Source organism: Heterocephalus glaber, unplaced genomic scaffold (genome assembly GCF_053883595.1).
Source record: "Heterocephalus glaber isolate CG9 unplaced genomic scaffold, H.glaber_assembly_v1.0 deba00001481, whole genome shotgun sequence".
Classification (NCBI taxonomy): domain Eukaryota; kingdom Metazoa; phylum Chordata; class Mammalia; order Rodentia; family Bathyergidae; genus Heterocephalus; species Heterocephalus glaber.
The window spans coordinates 13,063,942-13,085,506 of record NW_028258317.1 but is presented as its reverse complement, the minus strand read 5'-3'; the positions used below and the strand labels follow the sequence as shown (position 1 = coordinate 13,085,506).

Below are 21,565 nucleotides of genomic sequence, written 5' to 3'. Positions count from 1 at the left end.
ATACTTTCTTTAATAGGTGCTATTCAAACTTTATATTTCCTCCAGAGTTAGCTTCATTAATTTGTCTTCCAAGTTACTTCTTAGAAGTTGTCAAATTTATTTCAAAAAAGATTTTTGTAATATGCTTTCCATATCCTTTTAAATTCTGTAAAATCTGTGGTAATGTCTCCTAGATCTTAATGTTGTAATTTAAAAAATGTATAACTGATATTGTGTAATAGGAAGTAAAGGTCTAAAGGAGCAGGGGAAGTGGGAGGGGTAGGGGAAGGGAAAGAAGGGAAAAGAAAAAATATGAGAAAAGGAAAAAAATGGAAACAAAGTCTTTGCAAACAGGGAAGGGTGGAGGGGGTGAAGGGAGGGCAGGGGAAGGGGAAAAAAATAAGAACCACGATACTCATATAATGGTACAAGATCCCAATGATGTATGTAACTGTATTTTATACCTAAAGTATTCCAATAAACTTAATGGGGGGGAATACCAAGTGTTTTCAACAGTGGACACCATATTTAGTGAAGATACATGATGATTTCTCAAGAGCCTGAGCCTCTGTGACTTTGCTACTGGACAGGTGGTCTGTGTCTCACCCAATATCCCAGCTATTGGTATCCTAAACAAAGAATGGGTAGATCATACTATAGTGAGAAAGGCAGGGATTTATTAAAGGAAAGTACATTCTAAAGAGTGGGAGCAAGCTGATAAATCAGCTCAAGAGCAATCTTGACTCACAGTGGCCCTGTCTGTGTAAGGTATGAGGTTAAACTACACTTTGGAGAGTTCCAAGCAGGCACCACCTAGAGATAGCAACAGCCAGTAATGAAAGTTCATCCTCAAGAACAGAGAGTTGGACTTGCAAGTGCAAGGACCTGAGTTCAATCCTCAGTATCAAAAAAAAGGAGAAAAAAAGGAAGAACAGAGAGTTGGGAGAGCTCAGAGATAGTCACCACAGTAAGTTTCAGGGCTGGCTTCCCTTTTGTTTTCCTAAAATCTGGGGAGTGGTTGGGGTGGTAACTAATTAGGCTTCTTTCCATTCCACTTTGAGTCTCAACCCTCACATTGGGAGGGGGAGTTTTTATAATTAAATGGACCTAGACAGAATCAGCATGGCTGCCAGGGGGTAGTGGGGGTGGGTTGGGGTGGTGGTGTCAAAACCATAATGATAATATTATAATGACTGTGCAGATACTCTTGGTTACTCTAAAGCTGTTAGAGCACATGTTCCTTGGGCTCATGCCGGATGTAAAGGAAGTGGGATAAGAGCAGGAGCATGTGTCTCAGGTTCATGCTGGATGTTAAAGAAATATGGTGATAGCAGGATGTTCTTGTGGTCTCAAAGGCATCCTGTCTGCTGTGAGCCCAAGGCTGGAAAGTTTCCCATCTAGTCTATCTCCTGTCTCAAAAAGGCTTCACCTTGTAGTGTCTTCTGGCTATGTTTCTGCCTGTAGATCTGGGTCAAGTATGAAGAAGGGGGGCTCCAGAGAAAAGATCCAGAGTCTCAAAGCCAAGACATCTCAGGTCCAGGCCTACTGTCTTAGTTATTTTCGTATTACTGGGACAAAAATACCTGACACCCATAAATAAAAGGAGGAAAGGTTTATTTTGGCTCACAGTTTGTAGAGAGTCCATAGTCAGATGGCTCCAAGGCAGGGCACCATGGCAGTAGGGCATGGCAGAGGAGAAACAGTCCATGGCAGGGCAGGCAACAAGGCAGTGAAGCAGCAAGCAGCAAGCCTTCTTTTCTCTTTTATCCCATCCAGGCTACAAGCCTTTTAGGTGGTGCGACCCACACCCAGAGTGGGCCTTCCCATTATCCACACCCAGAGCTATGATAAACCAATTAGTGGACTAATCTAGTACCACATGCCTTACAACCAGCCACCTCTGAAAACCCCTACCTAAGAATGCATGAAGCTTTGGGGGGACATCTAGATACAAGACATAACAACTACCATCTCATGACTTTCTGGTTGACCTTGGCTCACTGGGCCTGTTTCCCCACCTGTACAATGAAGGATTGGATGAGATGATCTCTAAATTCTTCTTAACTCTAATTTCTGAGACTCTACATTAGATAGAAAAGGAAGACTGGTCAGGATTGTGATTGGTCATGTGTTTGCTATGGTCACATTAATAGGCCTTGGGTGACTCTCCCCTCCGATTTGGACCTCTCTGCTCTCCTTGAATATCCTATATCATGTGGCAGGCTATAAAAGAGGAGGTATGAAGTGGCAGACATGGAGCATGGCTGTCTTGGGGGCCTGGGATTCAGGAGGTCTGCTCTTCAGCAGGCTCCATCATAGAGGATCTTGTGCACTCAAAAACTCCAGCCTGGGGGTAGCCCTTCTATGAAGTCTGAGTCTAGTCCTCCCATTTCTGAGGTTCACATCCATGTCCATGGCTTCAGGCCTCCCTAGCCTACTTTGGCCTCCTTTGTCTTTTGTCTTTCAGACCCAGTAATGAATCTGGACACACAGCAGCTAAAATGTTCAGTTTTTCAAGGCCTCAACAAAGCCTGTTCTGAGCCACAGTGAACATTGCCATGAGTTCCTTCTTCAGGGAGCTCAAATGCTGGTGGGGCAGAGTCATGTCCCCAGTGCTATGAGAGAGGGCAGCGTCTTCAGCCCAGAAAAGACCAAGAGAGAATTTCCTGTTGGGGTACCTAGAATGACGAGATGGAACTGTTGACTGAGGGCACAACATGATGGAAGAAGTACAACCAACCTTTGAGTGGCACCAGGAATGCAGGTGGAAGCACTGGGAAGGAGCACTGGGCCAATCTTAACAGGCTGTGAAGGCCTGAGGACAGAGAGTTGTGAAGGCTGGGAGCCAGAGAGTTTTCCATGTTTTCAAGGCCCTATGGGTTGCAAGGGATGGAAGCCCAATTTGAACCAACCCCAGCAGGAAGAGCAATTTATAGATGAACTGAGAATCCAAGGAAGCCTGAACCACAGAGCAGGGGAAAGCTCAGGATGCTATTAGCCTTTAGGAACAGCTAATCAGGGCCTGAGACCCCATCTCAATCCTGTTTCTCTTGGTTGGGTCCACTTTTCTTTTTTTGTGGCAGACTTAATTTTCCCTGCACAGAGGAATTTTGGTAAGGGACTTACTGGTCCAAGCTTAGGTCAGCTTCCCACTCCCTGATCAATCAGAAGTTGGAGTTAAATGGTCACAGAGCTGCCCTGTTAATTGGCAGGAGAAGGCAGGGAGGGCAGCATCTGAAGGAAGGCACAATGCTGAGCAGGCAACTCCAGGACAATCTTCTGAGTTTTCTGAGCAGAGTAACATGCCCCCATATAACCTTCATTTTGGGAAGAGTAGGCATTAGAGATGAGGTTTTTTTCCTTTTATTCATAAAAACAAATTTGCAACAATTTATTAAAAATTGATACCATGCAGTAGGGGAACGAGAAATTCCTCATTTACATTTGATTCTGGCAGTTCCAGTCTAATTTAAAGCGTTTGTGCACTAACATCATTGGAAAATGCCTTCAGGCCGAAGCCTCTTGGAAATGGACATATGGTTGCTGCATATAAAAGAACAGAACCATTAAATAGCTAGAGTTACTTCTGTGGGTCTTGTTATTTGTGGGGAAATTAAAAAACCAAAATGGGTGAGCCTACAGGATCAGTAAGACAGAATGTACTTTGTTGGTCAACCTAGAAGACGGAGCACGATTTGGAGTCACAAAGGGTTACAGACGCACGCTCACCTCTGACAGTCCAATACTTTTGTTTTGTTTTTTCCTGCTATGTTGGAATAATATTTCTACAGGTATTTTTTGTGTGTGTATACATTATGTACAATTAATTATCTCTTTCCCTTTGAAAAGTTAATGTGACCCTTTAAATTAAATTTGGTTTTGGTGAAATCAAGAAAGCAAGTAAATACTGGTAATACACACTGAGTGACAACACGAGTTTTAGTGCCTAAACAGAGGATGACTTCAACACGACCTGTGATGTGTTAACATTTTTTTTTTCCCTAAAAGCTACAGTACCTCCGGAACCTCTCTTTGAAGGAAGGGAGGGGAACACTATGCTATGTGAACTTGGGTGTCTTGAAATGTTGGCTATGGTGATTCCTGTGGGCCCTTTTGTCAAAGCCTGGTGGTGACAACAGTGTACTCCTGACTGCAGTGGTTCTGGGAAGAGATTATTGCCTGCCTGTTGAAGCTGCCATTAGGATTCTTTAGAGAGTGAGCAAACCGCTCAGTTGTGCAGATGTCCTGGACGTTGTCATTTAGGCCTCTCTTTAGCAAAGAATGAACCTGTCTAGGAATGTCAGAAAAGTCATTGGGAGCCTCCCTCCAGCTCGGCTGTTCCGGGATGAGGGCTGTGCTGGAAGCTTCTCTGGGCCGCATGCCCAGGCTGTAGTGAGGGCTGAAGCTCATTGTCACACTAATACCTCACGGGTCAGGGCTGATTCACTGTTTGGGACAAAACTTTCCAGGATGAGATCAAGTTTCAATCCTCAGAGTGACCCTGTGAGGTAGGCAGGATGGGTTGTTTCAACCCCAATCGGTTACAGAGGGGAAACTGAGGCTCAAAGAGACACTAGTGACTTGCCCAAGGTCATAGGGAGCTCGAGGGGAACTGAACCCAGGTCTGTCTGACTCCAGGGCCGGTGCTCTTTGGGGTTCAATTAAAAAGGAAGAGTGATCTTATGAATGAAGATCAGTCACAGACCGATTGTCCCTGTGATGCCCTGGGAAGAGAGCTCACTGGCTCCTCTGGATGGAAGGTTGCTCTGGAAGCCAAAGGAAGCCCTCAGCCAGCAACTCCCTCCCCTAAGACACCAGGATGTCTTTTAGCAGAATGGCCCCCATTCACTTTGGTCAGAAACAAAGTCAGTGGCAACAAAAATAAAAACAAAAATAAATCCCAGCCAGCCCTTGGGCCCTGATGGGAAAGGTTAAAGTGCACAATCTTTCTTTCTCGTGTTTGCTGGGAACAGACGTTCTGTGGTTAGCTCGGTGGTCCCCCTTATTACAGGGAACACTTCATATGAATACAAGGACATGGCCAACACCGCTTGTGCATGACAGACTCAGTGAATGTGGCAGAGCATGTCTGCAGCAATGTGCCCTAAATCCCCACAGTCCCCGGATTGGGTGTTATTGTGTTAATGTGTGGCATTTATCAGAGAGTGACCAACATCTCATTCAGGTGATGGAAATCTCCTGGGAGCATGCGAGTCCGCCTGCTTGAGTGCCTCTGTGCAGGGCTGCGTCTGTCCACCAGTTTTGCCCACTCCCTGTTCCAGGGAGGCTGGGGGCGTCGGGCTGGCCCCAGGGGGACCTGGAAGCCCTGCTCACCTCCTCCCACAGAGTGCAGAAGGGCTGGTGGGGGCCACAGCCTGTGATGTGTGTGCAGAGTGCAGAGGCAGTTTCTCCAGAGCCCTTGCCTCTTCCCGAGGCTGCTCAGGGTCACTCGGGGAGTCTAGCTGGAGTTTTAGGCCTCTCTCCTTGTCGAGAACTTTTTGTTTTTTGCAAGTTTCAAATATCCCAGCTCCTCCTTGTTTGGAGACATTCAGGAAGAAGTCATTTCTATTCCTCTTCTTTGTGAAAGAATAAGAACTTCACAAATAAGGCTCGAGGTCAGGTGCCAAGTTCCCCATCCTGTCCACCCGGTGCCATCTGAGCAGTCCTGAGAGGCAGCTGTGGTGCCCAGCTTCTCTGTGGCCGGAGCCGACAGTGCCTGTAGCAGATGTCTCTGCCCAGTGTGGTGCCATTTCGGGGAGGCCCCAGCCCCAGGCCTCCCACCTTCACAGGCCCGAGACCATGACTCGGAAGGAGGGTGGCACATGTCTGTGGCGGGGGCTGGCGGTGGGGCTCACGCAGGGGCTGACGCAGCTGGCGTCCACGCCTCCAATGGATGGGAGGTAGGCGTGGTGGAGGATGGGGAGCTGGAGGGACAGCCGGCGCTGGATGCTGGGGGAGAAAAAAGGAGGGCGTTAGTGAGGCGGTTTCACTGTTCTCCACTAAGTTCTCTGGACTTGCTTTGGCTAAAAAAAAGCAGATCCTAGGAGCCTAGTTTTCTCTGAATCCAAAATCTGGCCATACAGACAATCTAGCCATTCAGCCAACCAGCAGGTACTTAAGGAAGGCCTGTGGCTTCCTACTATTGCCCTGGGAATAAGCAGGGAGATTGAAATGAGCAAGGAAGACTCAATGTTCTGGAGCCTCCTGTCCAGGGTTTGGTGATTATCATAACTGTGGTGTCAGTAGTACCAAGAGCAAGGTTGTTTTGTTGTTGTTGTTCTGTTTGCTCTTTTAATGGGGCTTGGCTGCAAGCACAGACATTTTTCATTCCCTAATCTTAGCAGCCTCCAAACAGATGTGCCTCTCTTTTCATTCTGAAAGGCATCCTGGCTGTTTACTCCCTCCTCACTCCCGCCCCTCTGCCACCACCTTGCCCAGCCCTTTGCCCCTTCCTGTTGGGGCAACTCCAATGTGCTGCTTCCTGGTCTTTCAGCTTCTTTAGGGGCTAGTTATCTTTCCAACACAGAAAGCCATGAAAGGGAAAAGAGGACATGTCTTGCTGTGGCCTTCTGGGCTCCCCTAAGATCTGTTTCTCTCTGAACTCTCCAGGTGAATCGAATCGTCTACTATCTCTCTTCCAAGCCTGTTCCTTAGGGCAGTGGTGTTGGCCAAGAGTTGAATAAGATGGACCTAGGCGAAAGGTGCCCTGTCCAAGCACCCAGGCATGGGCATCTACCTACGAAAGGTGGGTATGTATCTTGTGGTTGTCTGAGCTATAGCATTCTCTGTTAGGATCCTGTTCAACACATACAGTACTTGCCAAGAACTTACTTTAATAACCTGAGTTCAGTCCAAGGAACACACAAGAGATTCATACCTTACCCTGAAGGTGCTTACACTCCAGTGGAGCCAAATGATTGGGAAACTGCTGACAAAAGGCATGTAACCATCAGTGATGGCTCTCTGTTCTGCAAGGTGTCCAGTCTTGAAGCTAACTGGATTGGCAGGCTACTACGTGAAGCTGGTGATATGGCTGCCTTTGCTGGTTCCTCTCAGCTTGTCACTCACTTCAGATCAAGTTTCAGAGTTTACATGTCTGACCCTTGCTTCCAATCTGCTATAAGATGGGAAGAGCTGAAACCGCCAGTGAGAACAAAGCTGACTTTGCTTAGATGTCACCTTCTCTTTGCGTCTTTTCTGACTGCCCTATTTAAAATGACACTCCCCAAACTCCTTCCCTGCTTTGTTTTCCTCCAAAGCACCTGTCATTTACTATACTATGTCTTGTCTTTTAATTAAGTTATTATCTTGCCCGATAGAATGGAAGCTATGGAAGAGCTTTTCTTCACTGCTGTGACTCTAGAGCCTATGTCTGACACATAATAGGTTTCAGTATATTATTAAGTAAATGCAATTAGCAAGGTTGCATTTTATACATGACAATGGCATGATGCCACAGGGGAGAACACTGGATTTGATGTTGGACAGAGCAGACTTCGAATTCTACCTTCTGCACTTATTAAGTGGGTGAACTTGAACATGTCACCTTCCCTTTCTGTATATTAGTTCTCTCACCTATAAAGAACATTGCAATTTGACTGCATTATGGGATTGCTATAGAGATAAAAAAAATAATGGGTGTGAAAACATGGTGCGAATTGTAAATGGTTGTGCAGATTAACATAATCTTTGGTTGTGATTCTCAAGCTACTTACTGTTCAGGGGAGTTTATATCTTCTATGGGATCTTTGCATGTTCGAGAGGGCTCTGTCGTGCTCCACTGTAGCTGAGGATTTTGATCAAGGTGATTTTTTAAAATGGCCTTTCCCCCATCTGCATGCCAAACAACAATATCACAACAAATTTTGTTAGTTTTAAAAATCAACAATGCAAACTTTAAGATGCTGCCCAAGGAGAGGGAATGCAAAAGAGCCTATCATCTTGCTGAGTTTTCTGAGCTGGGGTCTGTGTCACAGCCCTCCTGTAACTACACCAATAAGCTGAGAAGCCCCTGTCCAGGGATGGCAGCAGTGAGCTAGGGAAGTGTGGGGCCTGTCCCTGTCCTATGTCTCAAGAGAAAAGGGAGGAATCAAGTTAAGTAATATAGACATCGTGACTTAGAAATGAAGGGTTCTTACATTAAAGCCCTTTTTATTGGTGCATAGGGATGTAATGACAGAAAAAAACCCTCCACAATATATTTTTGATAAGCATAGCAAAAATTAAAAAGAATAGTAGTAAACTTCACACTGACATAACCTTACTGGGGGAACTATCAGTATGCATCATATACCTAAAAAGTGGCTATCTTCTAAACAGATCGTCTACTTCTGGAGATTGTCCTAGGGAAATAATCAAGGATATGTGTAAAGATATATACAAAATGTTCAGTTCAGCATCACTTATAAAAAGAATGTCAGAACTAGTCTATATCTGCCCAGTAATAATGGATCAGGTACATAAATTCTGGGTCATCCACTAAAGGAATGTTGTATAGCCACAAACCAGGGTGACCTAAATCTTCTTCATTTTCTCTGAGCTTTAGAACCACCTGGGAACATTTAAAGAAATATGAAAACTTGGTCTCACTTGAGAGATCTGGGTTCATTTGGTCAGAAGAGGGGCATTGGTGTTTTTGTTTGTTTTTGCTGCAGCAGGCAACCTTACAGGCTGTGCACCTAATTGTGTACTTCGTTATTCATGGATTCTGTATATGCAAACTCATCTACTTGCTAAAATTTATTTGTGACTCCCAATTCAATACTCGCAATGATTTTTGCTTTTGTAGTCATTTGTTGATATGCATAAAGTATTGAAAAATTTGAATTGTCTGGTACACATGTTCCCAGTTGAGGGAATGCTCTTCTGCCTTTTTGTTCAGTCACACACTATAAATAAGAATCTTTTTTGAGGTCTATTTAGTAACAACTTTTTCACATTTTCATGCTTTCTGTTGGTCACTTTGCTGTTTGAAATGCCCCCTAAGTGTAGTGCTGAAATGCTGTCTTTTGTTTCCAAGTGCTGTACTATGCCTTGCAGAGAAAATACATGTGGTAGATAAGCCGCTATCAACCAGCAGTGATAGCTGTTGGGCTTGAATTCAATGTTAGCAAACCAACAAAATATAGTAAATGAGGCATCTTTAAACAAAAATATGCATAAAACAAAATAAAGTACTGATTGGTTGACAAAATTGTCAGCATGTGAGAGGTTTACAGGAACCTAACCCTACTTGGACCAGCCATGTTTGAGGATGCCTCTCCCTACTGGTTTCCTTGCTCTCCTAGCAACTCCTTGGTCTTGGATCTTTACTGCTCTTACAAGTGGGAATGGAATCTCACTCCATATTTAATTTGCATTGTTTTAATAAGCAGTGAGATTGAGCATGTATTCACAAGTGAAAGAATTGCTTTTTGGGGGGAGAATGTTCTTTTGCTTATATACTTTTGGGTTGTTGGTCTTTTCTTTTTACTAATTTGTATGTAATTTTATATATTTTGTATATATATAATTACATATAATCTCTTTACAAAGGCAAAAACATTTTACCTGAGGTAAAATATTTTTTGGCTTAGTTTATTGATTTTTTAAACACTATACTTAATAATGGCATTTGCACTATGAAAAAGAGGGAGTTTTAAATTTTTATATATTTATTTATTTATTGAGGGTTTTTAAAAAAGTTTGATTAACCTTTTTTTAGTGGTTTCAGTTTTGCAAGAGATAAAGAATTGGCTTCCCTACTCTGAAGTTATTTTAAAAATTGATCCTTTATTTTCTTCTAGTATGTTCATGGTTTCATTTTTTTAAGCATCTGGAATTAGTTTATATGTAAAGTGTGAGGCAAGGATCTACCTGTATTCTTTTCCAGATGGCTCCTCATTTATCCCAGTGAAATGGACTGAGTAATTTACTTTCTCCTACTAATTTGAAATGCTTACCTTTACAAGATACTGAAATTATTAGGATTCACTTTTATTATTTTAATTTCCTTATTATTATCTCACTTTAAACTTTTTCTTGCAACGAACATCTTATGTAATATGAATTATAAGCTCAGCTGACAATTTAGCTCAGTGGTTCTGCTGCCTGCCCCGAAAGCACAAGGACCCAAGTTTGATCCCCGGTACCAAAAAACAAAACAACAACAACAACAAAAAGAATTATAAGCTGGGCACAGTGGTGTGCATCTGTAATCACTGCACTCTGAGAGGCTGAAGCAGGAGAATTGCAAATTTGAGCTCACCACGAGTAAATCTGTAATTTAGTGAGACTCTGTCTCAAAATAAAAAATTAAAAGCTCAGTGCAAAGGCCCTGGGTTCAATGCCCAATACTTTAACAAAAAGAATTTTAGGGGTGGGGATTTAACTCAGTGGTTCCGAGCGCAAGGTCTGGAGTTCAATCCCTGGTACAAAACAAACAAACAAACAAAGAATTTTATAACATTACTTCTATAATAAAAATACTTATTATTTTTATAAAAGTAAAAATATTTTCCATTGAGAAATAATTTTATAAAAATTTAATGATATATGCTAATGGCAGAATCCATTAGTCTATAAAATGTAGTGTAAAACAATTCCTTCTCAACCACCATTCCTTTTAACACAGGTGAATATTAGTAACAATTTGGTATTTGTTCTAAACTTTTTGTTGTTTTTTGTTTTGCAGTGCTGGGGATTAAACCCAGGGCCTCATGCATGCATGTGAGGCAACTGCTCTACCACTAAGCTACACCCCCAGGCTACTTCTGAACTTTAAAAAAATGCACTTACACACACAACACATATACACATGTGTGTGTGTGTAGGCATTTGTGTGCACCATAATGTTGGCTTTTTAATGTGGAGATTTTCTACATTCACACAAATAGATCCGATTCACTTTTTAATGGCTATACAATGTGCCATGTTTGATTGTATTATAACTGATGAAATCATTTCAAATGATGACCATTTAAATTAATTACAAACTTTCTCACAAATAATGTTGTGATGAACATTCATGTGGAAGTTATTTGCACACTTAATTTTAACACTTAACATTTAGAGAGTGCCAGCCTGACTTTCAAAACATCACAGGAGAATGCTCAGTTTCAAATACTCTAGAATTTTTTTTTTTTTTTTTTCGGCAGTGCTGGGGATTGAACCCAGGGCCTCCTTGTATGCTAGGCAAGTGCTGTACCATTTAGCCACACCCCCAGTCCCATACACTGGTAATCTTTTACCTTTTCGCTAAGAGGTAGGCAAAAAGTGGTCTGTGTTGTTGTGACTCGCACTTCCCTAGTGGCTGGTGAGACAGGCCATCATATCACATCTTACTGACCACTCATTTTTTTGTACTTTGCTGAGGCACATTTAAACCTATGAAATGGTCAGAGAAGTAAATGTAAGCTATTGCTAAGACAAATGGGGAAATGAGATGTGCCTCTGGTTAGTACACTCAGAAAACTGACCATGTTGTGTATTTATGGACCTGGCACTGCAGGATGAGGAACAGGAGCCCAGGTCTGGGCAGAGGAGACAGCAGACAGGGGTCCCAGGTGTTCCAGCTGTGCGTGTGTGACTTCAGACCAGGCTCCTTCCCTCTCTGAGGACAACGCGGGGCTGGCATTTGAAATCCAGGTTCCATGTCCAGGCCCCACTTCCTCTTACCTGTGCTCTCTGTGAAGTTCCCCAGATTTAGGATGTCATTGAGCTCCTGATAATGGTTCTGTTTAATGTAGGTGGTCTTTTCTGGTGTGTCCTGCAGCTGCATAGTGACTTCTTCCAAATCTTTATCCAACTGGAAGACAAGGCCAGTTTAGTGTGAGTCCTACCCAGCTCCTGCCCAGCCCCTGCCCAGCATTAGCAGCTCAGTCTCAGAACCAAGATGGGAGCTGGGCTTTTGCATCTTGGTGAGGAGATGCAGGAGGAGCTGCTGCTTTTGTTCAAGTAGCAGCCACGATGAGAGGGAGCTAGTCTTGGCAATTATGTGACCCATGTAGGCTTGAGCCTTGATGGAAGAGCTAAGCAGGCCCAGAGAGATAGCGTATCCAGGGAGGCAGGACATCCGGAGGTGGGGCACTGAGGGAGGACTGGGAGGGGGAAAAGCTCAAGCTGTGGAGTTGGGTAGGGCTACGGGCAAAGCCCAGGTGGCCCCACACTGTGAGTCTCAATTTCTTTATCCATAGAATGTGCAATCATAGTACCCACTTCATGGGGATGTTGTGAAGATGAAATGAGATGATACATGGGAAACCTAGCCCTGCTACTACAGCAACATAACTATAATCATTATCCTTGGTTCCTAACAGGACTCTCAGTGTGGAGCTGGCCAGCCTCACACTACCACGGGCTCAGGCCAGCAGAGGTTCATCTGGATGAGTTAATCAGGATAGACCCAGCCATGCCAGTTACACAAAAATCAGGAGCAAGTCCTGGGCCATTTAGCTCCAGAGAAGCCTGGGGAATGCATGTGTTGGTGGGGAGCAGTATCAGTTGGTTTGGGTAGTGAACATCCTAAGGAAGGGGACCTTATAAACTATAAAGTGCAGTTCTGATGTCAGGAGCATAGCCATTGTTAAGTTTTCATGGGCAGGAGGAGTTATTCTTTTTCTGGTGAGACTCTAATGGCAGGGCTAGGATCTAAGGGTGGGAGCAATAAGAGGCCAGATTGTGATTCAATTCCAGGGAAAACAAACCAATATTTTAGCATTTTTAGCAGTGGCTTGGGTTTCCTACAGTGAGTGAAGTCTTCTTTGCTGTAGTGTAGAAGGAGAAGTACAATGTCAAGGCACAGAGATATTAATCATAGAGAGTGCCAGCACTGGAATGGCACTGGCAGTGGGCCTGGAGGGACAGTAAGTTTTCTAGCTTTGCACTAGAGGCTGGTAGTGGGCTGCCCCATCCTGCAGCAGTTGTTTCAGGTGCACACATAACTGTGTTCTGCTCTCAGTGGCCACACAAAAGGATGCCAGATCTAGCAAATAAAACTACAGAATTCCCAGGCAAATCTGAGTATCAGATATAAGAAGTCCATTTTAAAAAATGTGAAGTGCATCCCAAATATTTTATGGGATGTACTTATCCTGAGACTATAATTGGGTGTTTATATGAAATTCAAATTTCACTGGTTATCCTGTATGTAATCTGGCAATCCTACCTGCCACCTCTTCCCTGCAGCAAGAGGCTACATTTCTTAGTCTCTGCCGCTGAATGTGCTGATGTAAGTTCTTATCAGTGTGACTGCATCAGAACTAAAGTGTATGCAAATTTTTTGTCACTTGCTTAAAAGACAATCTCTCATAGGAACTCCCTGTTCTTCCCTTTCAGAGCCTGAGAAGTGGATATGTTTTCCACCCAGCTCTACCTGGGGAGTGGCAGAAAACAGATAGGAAGAACCTAGTCCAGCAATGACCATGAGGACCTGTCACCTCAGAACCATCAGGGGAAACACTTTATTTGGGTCTCTTTAGTTTGGATCCTCTTTGCTACTTCAGCTTAGTCCAACCCAACACTTTGCTTTGTTCTGTTCCTGTCCCCATCACTGACTTGGCACTCGCCCATGAAAAGGACACACAGCCCACAGACTGCTGGTCTGGTCAGGCCCCTGACCCCAAGGGAGAGTGAAGACAAGGAGAGAATCTGGGGTCCTCTCCTTGGAATAAGAAGTCCAGAATCTGGTTTGATGTGGGCACAAAGGAATCTGGTTGTGGCCTCTCTGGAGTATTCTAGAATCAGTTAAGGACAAGGATGAGGTCTGGTGCAGCACCCTCCTCCCCAACAGCCCCTTTCACTTCCTCTCCTCCTGCTCCACATCCTGTATATGTGGGTGGATTTAGGTGCAGATACTCTGGGAGCTCACAGATCCCTGTGAGTTCCTTTCTTTCTGAGGATGTCTTGAATTGGGCCTTGCTGGACACCAAGAGCCTAGGTCAGGGGGGCAATAAACTCTTGTCAGATCTGAAGAACTGCTGCTACCTGATTTATGGTAGCCCAGCTCCTGCAGCGTTAAGGACAGGAGATAGGAGGAATATGATGGGAATGGCAGCTCCAAGGCTATTTCAGAGGGGCCCAAGAGGAAGATGTACCTCTGTGATCTTCATCCGCAAGCGATGGTTTTCCGACTGCAGACCCTCCAGGCGGGACGTGCTTGCCTGATTCACGCTGGTGACGGAGGTGGATGTTTTTGAGTCTTCTTTCTTCTGATTCCGAGTGATCTGGAGTCGCTTGTTCTGAGTTGCTGCGTCTGGGTTTGTTCTCAAAGTGATGAGCTGAAGGGACAGAGAGGGGCTTGAAGAGAGAAGCCTGCATCCCACCTCCCATCTCCCACTGCCTCCCTCCAGCAGGTCCTGCACTGGAGAAAACAGGGTCCCCAGAAAGGATGCAGGCTGGGCAGTCAGAAGCCTGTGCCCAGGCCAGGCTCTGCCACTGGCTTGGGTGTGACTTTGGGCAGGCCCTTTCCTCATGCTGAGCCTCTGTGTCTTTCCTGGCAGGAGTAGGTATGCTGACCCTGACTTCACCCACATCCTCAGCCATGGGGCACTGAAGCCAAGCTCTAGCACTGCCTTGCTCTGCCTTAGCCCTTGCTCCCTGTGGAAAATGACCTGGAAGGGACAGCTGCAAGGACAGTGTGGTAGAGGAAAGCGAAGGCTTCCTCTTAGAACCCTTAAGTTTTGTTGACAGGCTGGCAACTAGCTCTGTCACTGGCAAAGACAGTTTCTTTAGCAGCTTAAAAAAAAACCCTATAACATTTATTATCTTACAATTTCTGTGCGTCAGAGCCTGGGCATGGTTTAGCTATATACAAAGACATTTTAAAATAGAAGATGGAAAGTTGCCACTTGACCCTGATTGTATATATTTATTCTAGAAACATTTCTGGTCCATGGCAGGTTCTTGCTCAGCACTGGAAAATGTGAGCTGTGTGGCCCATGGCCTCTGTCCACCAGGACCTCACTGTCCAGAGGTGTGGGGTGGAGATGAAGGAGGATGTAATCTTCACTGGGCCCAAAGGGCAGTGTGCCCACCAGGTGCCGGGGCCTGGCTGGGTTCCATGAAAGATCTGGAAGGGTTGTCGGGGGAAGGGAACCTCAGGGCAAAGATATGGCAGATGCAAATGCAGGGAGGCCTGGGCTCAGGGCATGAGGAGGAAGGGCAGTTAGGGTGGTGGACAGGGTTCTCTGGGGGCCCTGGAGAAGCCTTGAAGTCTTGAAAGCAAGCCCAACATCAGGAACTCAGTCATGGGGCCAGAAGGGCAATGAGGAGCAACTGAGGATGACACAGCAGAGTGAAACAATCAGAGCTGGGCTTAGAGAACTGTCTGACATCTTTTACAGAATGGAGTGTCAGAGTGCAGGCAGAGAAATCATGGCACTGTCCTGGAGCTTGGGCAACTGTGGATAACTAGAGGAGAAAGGGTGTATATGGCCGAGGTCCTGAAAATACCTTTGGAATAGACTTGGACTGCTGGGGCCCTGAGGGGTGGAGCCACCATGGGCAGCCTCTTTCCCTAATGGGCCTTGGGTGATCTCTCCTCCTCTCCTTTTCTGTAGCAGAGGAGATTGGATCAGTAACTCCCTCACCTCTTCCTTTATGCTTGAGACCCACTGAGGTCAGGCTTTCCTCTCTACACAAACCCTCACTGTAGGGAGTCTGGTTCACTTATTATGATGTTTGAAAAAGGTGGTCCCGAAGGTCAGACCTTCTGATAAATGGAAAATTTAAGTGTATATTAAAAATGATTATTCCTTTTGACCTAATAATATCACTTCTATGGTTTTACCTTGAGGGAACAATTAGAAAACAAGGAAAATGTCTAACGTAGGAAAAATATTCGCTTATAAAAAAAATCTGCAAACAACTGTAATGCTCACCAATAAAGGTCAAGTGGACATGTAAATTATGAACTTACCTTAATGATGGTTGTGAATGTGGAACAATATGGAAGACAAAAAACTTAGATGAAAGAGGCACACTACAAAATAATATATGTGCTACAGTTACAGCCATATCTTAAAAAGCATCACCTCTGAGCATTTAAAATACAAGAAGCCTGGCAGGAAACATGCCAAAAAAAAAATTAACAGTGCAAAACATCCAAGCAATCATTAACAGTTTTTGTTAATTTTGGGGGGGGATGGGATTGTGAGATTTCTGAAAAATCTAACTCTTCTCTGCAGTTTCTAAACTTTCTAAAATGTGAATTGTCACTGCTCTGGTTTGGATGGTTTAAGTGTGTCCCCCACGGGTTTATGTTTTCTCAGTGTGGTGGTGATAAGATGGTGGAACTTTAAGAGTTGGGGCCTAGTGAAAGGTCTTTAGGTTATTGGGGGCTTGTCCTTGGAAGAGATTAAGGCAGTTCTCATGGAACCAAGTTGGGAGAGTGAGTTGTTACAAGAGTGAGCCATGCCCTGAAGTGCTCTTTGGCATTTTGTCTCAAAATCTGATCTCTTCCTCCCGCATGCACCTGTACTGTTGTGATGCCATCTGCTATGAGATCCACACCAGAGCTTAGCCAGTGCTGGTATCACACCTTTGAACCTCCAGAACTGTGTTCTAAGTCAAACTATTTTCTCTATAAAGTTAGCCAACCCACGTTATTTTATTATAGTAACTGAAAATGGAATAATGCATCATAAGACAAGAATGCATAAAACTTTCAGAAAGAAATCCTAACAGCACCCTTGCAATGGAGTTAGAGGCCAAAGGACTGGTACCTTTGGCACAAACACCAGGCAGAGAGTGATGGTACTGCAGAAGATGATGACCAGGGCCACGATGCAGAACTGCACATTGGGCTGGTCCCGAGTCAGGAAAGAGACGGCAGCTCCGATGATGCACATGATCCCCACGTTGTAGACACTCATCCCAATGTACTTGCTGTCATTGAGTGCAGGGATGCTGACGTTACGGGTCTCCCAAGCTAAGAAACAACCGAACAACTGAAATGGTGAACAGAAAGGGGGAGATCATCATTACCAAGTGGTGGCACACACTCAATGCTCCAAAAAGCTGCTGCATAGAGGGCTGCCCAGAAGTAGGGGATAGAGGAGGCAGGCTGGGGCTCTGTTATCAACCAAGTCTTATAGATGCTGCCATCTGTTTCCACTCATGGTCCTGGGTTGTATCCCACAAAGGAAAAGCGGACTGGGGGGTGGTGTCTGGTTCTCCTTCACTTCCACAACTGACTCATACATAGACCCACCAGAGGATAGTAGGAAGGTATAGTGGGAAGATCCTGTATGATCTTGAAAACTTCCTCTCCTCTCTAGAGGGCACTGGCCTAGAGAAGAAGGGACTTATGTAAAGAGATGCCAACCTTCTGACAGGGAGTTAATGTATCCTCCTGTGCTGGGGGGCCAGCCAACCTGTGTGAATTTTCACCAATCACAAAACATGGACACAACTGTGACCTGGGAATTGGCTGCAAATATCTGAAGAGTGCCATGATGACAGGAGGAAACAGAGAGTAAGATGCTCTTAGACCTTCGAGGGGATTTGTGGGCATGATTTACACGAAGGTATGTTTCACCTGATGATAACGAAGAACTTTCTAACAAAATAACCCATCTGTAGTGGGCAGAATGGTGGCCCTACAGATATATCCACATTCTGATCCCTGAAAACTGTGAATGTGACCTTATTGGGAAAAGGTGTCTTTGCCAGTCCAATTAAGGATCTTGACATGAAATCACCCTGCATTGTACAGATGGTTCCTAAATCCATTGGCAAGGATCGGGAGAGAAGTTCAGCGAGATTAGAGTCATGCAGTAACAAGTCAAAGGATGCCTGCAGCCATCTTCATTGGAAGAAGCTGGAAGGATTCTCCCTAAAACTTTTAGAAGGAACACAACTTTACCTTGATTTTGGCCTCTTGGCATCCAGAACTGTGAAAGAATAAATTATGTGTTTTTTTAGGCTAATTTGAAGTGATGATTTGTTATAGTAGTCAAAGGAAACTAATATACCAACCTCAGATGGCACAGGTTGCTTTGAAAGTGGTGAGCTCCTATCACTAAAGCTGTGGGAGCAGGCAATGAGTGGACACTGGTTGGGGATGCGCAGGTGGGTTGGGGTGGGACTACAGGGGTGTCCATGCTCTTTCCAGCCTGATTCTGTGCTTCCGGATTAGAAAGGGTAGGGCCAGGGGCATGGATGCAATTTTAGCCATAAACTCTGAGGTCCAGGAAGGCTTCGACTGTTCCTTGTGTACACTGTAAATGGTAAAGCATGCGTGATGTCAAGTATAGCTTTTATTGACGTAACCTAGTAGAAGGCATTCACTGGAGGAGATATGCTCATCTCCAACTACTTCCGGAGTAGGTGGGAGAAGATAATAAATGATGAAAACATGGCAGATAAATCCAGTTTAAAGGCGTCAATGATTCACCATAATCTAATTTCATGGAGTCTCAGAATCAAGGAACATGGAGGCTGGAAGGATTGTGGAGGGAGTCTAATTTCATTCTGTTTATTCAACAAGGGCTGGGTGAAGCTCAAGTCATCAATTCAGCATGCTTCCTGTGACAGGGAGCTCATCCTTAATCCTTTACATAGAGTTTAAGTCTGCTTTGTGGCAAAACTATGCCTTTCCCATTGGGTCTGTGCTACTCATCCCTGACAGCTCTTCCAGGTTTTTGGTGACTTTGTTTCCTGTGTGTATCCTTGTCTGAGTCCAGGAACTTTTGCCAGTCTTCTACCTCCTGGTTCTTCTCTGGGAAGCTCCTTTGGACACCTGTAGGGTCACTACCCTGAAGGGTCCACACAGCAGTCCAGTGGTCCTGTTGCTTCCATGGGAGGTGCAAAAGACCTCTCTGGAAACCACAAGAGAGTCTCAGCTGGGATGAAGTGAGGGAAAATTTTGTCTAGGGTACCCTGACGCATACCCTTTGATGTGGCCCCTTGAAGGATATGAGGTTATCACTAACAGTTCTGGGAAGCGGCAGTAGGAAAGAATGCATTTAGGCAGCACAAGAAATTCCAGTTTAACTTTTGGAGAGGGCCTTGTTACTACCCTCAAAGTAGGAGGACAGTTTACACTGGCTGTGGGAGAGGAGATTGAAGGGTTCACTTGGACTAAGTTTGGGTAGGGCTGACCTTCCAAGTCCTTCCTGTGTAGTGTGGTACTGGTATGTGGTATTTTATTTTAACAGACAACTATAGAGGAAAGAGGGCTGGGTTGAGGTTGGAGGTTACTGGGTAGGCTTTGGCAAATCATTTAACCTCTCGGAGTCTTACTTTCTTGTCCATAAAATGGATGCGATTTTATTGAATTCCCATGGATTTAGAGATGATCCAGTGAAATGTGGGATGGGAATACCTGTTGGATGTCAACAGACTGCTGTTTCTGGGAGCAGGATGTGACAGTTGTGAAGTTTCAGGGTTACTTTCTATTACAATCTTGACTTTGCCACTTACTAGCTGAGGGATCTTGGGCAAGATACCAAACTTCAGAGTCCTCACCAGGGAAATGGGGATATTATATGTACCTATCTCATAGGGTTGTTGTAGGACCTAAAAGGACACATGATGGACCTGGCAGAGAGTAAGTGCTTAGTCATGGGCGCTCTGTTTATTTTTATTTTGATGGAAGCCCCTAGGAAAAGAGGCCCAACAGAGAAGTGACCCCCCCACCTCTGCCTCCTGCCATGCACCCACCATGAGAAGCCCCTTGTAGGCGTAGACGATGCCAAGCCAGATGGTCATGTGGGTGTTCTCACAGTGCTCTAGGAGTGGGCGGATGGAGATATCCCGGCCTGCTGGGTCCGGCTGTGCAGAGAGAAAACAGAAACCCCAGGGATGGGATGGGAACCATACAGCAGCTGGGCCCCTATCCAAGGGCCCCCTTCCCCTCCCATGAGGCACAGCAAGTACCACCTCCCTGAAGACTTTTCACTCCCACCTTGTATTCCCATGATGTGGGGCTTGGGCCCCATTAGCATTGGGTGCTTCTGTTTGTTAGTTGCAATTCAACCCTGCACTCCAGTTTTGTGTTCTTCATTCCTATCCAATTTGAGCCAGAGCTCCTGAGGGTAAGGACTACGTCAGCTTTGTGCCCCGAGGACCTAGCACATGATCTGGTGCAGAGCACACATCTGTGAGGTTTTTTTTTTTTAAAGACTAAGGGAGAGACCTGGGTGCAAAGTTAGGTCTGGAGGTCTTCAGGTATCTCCTTGGTTAACAGGCAGCTGGAGATAGAGGATATATTGGCACAGTCAAGGATGGGGCCTACCAAGCCCTTATAAAGAGTCCTTGCCCACCACCTCCATTGTGGAAGCAGTGGTAGCAGCCATGTTATATACCACATGATCCATCCTGGGCCCGAGCTGATTGGAGAAGAGGTAGTCACATGACTCCAGCCAGCCAATCCTGAGGCTTACAAAAGATCTACAAAAGTGGTCTGCCCAAAGAGGGGTGATCCAGGGGATTCCAGCCAAACATATTCTCTCCCTCTCAGGAATTTAACTGGGAAACTCTGAGAAAGAACCAGCCAAATGGTGGCAGGAGCAGAAAATATTCCAGAGAATGAAACTGTATCTACTGGTTTTCCAAACCATTTGAGAGTAAGTTGCAGTTATCCTAACCCTTGACTCTTAAAATAATCTCAGCACGTATTTTCTAAGAATAAGATTTTCTTACATATTCGTATATACTTACCAAACTCCAGAACTTTAACACTGATAACAGTATACAGGACTATCTAATATAGTAGTCATTTTCAAATTTTACCAATTGGTCCAATAATATCCTTTAAGGCATATGTGATTTTTCCAAAGCAGGATCCATTCTAGGACCATGCGTTGCATTTACCCGTGTGTCTCTCTGGTCTCCTTTAGTCTCAAACAATTCCTCCATGTACTTTGGTCTTTCATGTCATTGAAATTCCCAAAGAATCTTGGTCGGTTATTTTGTGGAATGTTCCTCAATTTGGGATGGCCTGAATGTGTTGTCATGATTAGATTCAGGTTATGCATTCTTGGCAGAAATCTGACATAAGTAATGTACTTATCTCTTCACTGCTTCACATGAGGGCCACTTGTGGCACTTTGTCCCATTACTGGTGATGTTAAATGTGATGACTTGATTGAGGTGCTGTCTGCCAGGACTCCCTACTTGGAAGGTACCATTTTCCCTTTGTAATTAATAAACAATCTGTGGGAGCTACTTTGGGACTGTATGTGTATCCTGTTCCCCCCACACGGTAACTCAGGGGCTTTACCATCCATTGATGATTCCTACTTGAGTCACATTACTTTGGAAGCTACAAAATGGTGATTTGCTAGGTCTGTCATTCCATTTGAGTACTTAACTTTCTACTACAAACAGGAGCTTTCTTCCTCCCACTGATTTATGGACTCATGGGATCCTTTTTAATTCAATGTTTTAGAGTCCACTGCTATCATTATTCTTTTCTTTGGTACCAGGGATCAAACTCAGGACCTTGTGCTTTGCTATCATTATTCTTGAAGCTCAGATGTCCCCAAATTTGAGCAATGGAAAAGTCTTTCATATTGCCTCCTATATTTTTGGAGCACTTTCTTATGTCTTGGCACAAAATATTTCATATTGTCTTTGCATTTTCCTTTCTCCAGCATTGAAATTA

General features: G+C 44.6%; 1 protein-coding gene across 2 annotated transcripts in view; it reads right to left on the bottom strand.

Annotated features, from left to right (window-relative positions):
• Positions 1 to 3,326: 3,326 nt before the first annotated feature.
• Positions 3,327 to 21,565, bottom strand: part of Gabbr2 (gamma-aminobutyric acid type B receptor subunit 2) — a 367,556-nt gene continuing 349,317 nt past the window's right edge. For both annotated transcript variants that reach the window (XM_087183622.1, XM_004864946.4), the window contains exons 14-19: positions 19,621 to 19,731; positions 16,680 to 16,904; positions 14,052 to 14,234; positions 11,635 to 11,764; positions 7,695 to 7,812; positions 3,327 to 5,928 (exon numbers count right to left, since the gene is read on the bottom strand). In XM_087183622.1, coding sequence (XP_087039748.1) covers positions 5,763 to 5,928; positions 7,695 to 7,812; positions 11,635 to 11,764; positions 14,052 to 14,234; positions 16,680 to 16,904; positions 19,621 to 19,731 — 933 coding nt within the window. In that variant the 3' untranslated portion in view covers positions 3,327 to 5,762. The remainder of the gene's footprint in view (positions 5,929 to 7,694; positions 7,813 to 11,634; positions 11,765 to 14,051; positions 14,235 to 16,679; positions 16,905 to 19,620; positions 19,732 to 21,565) is intronic.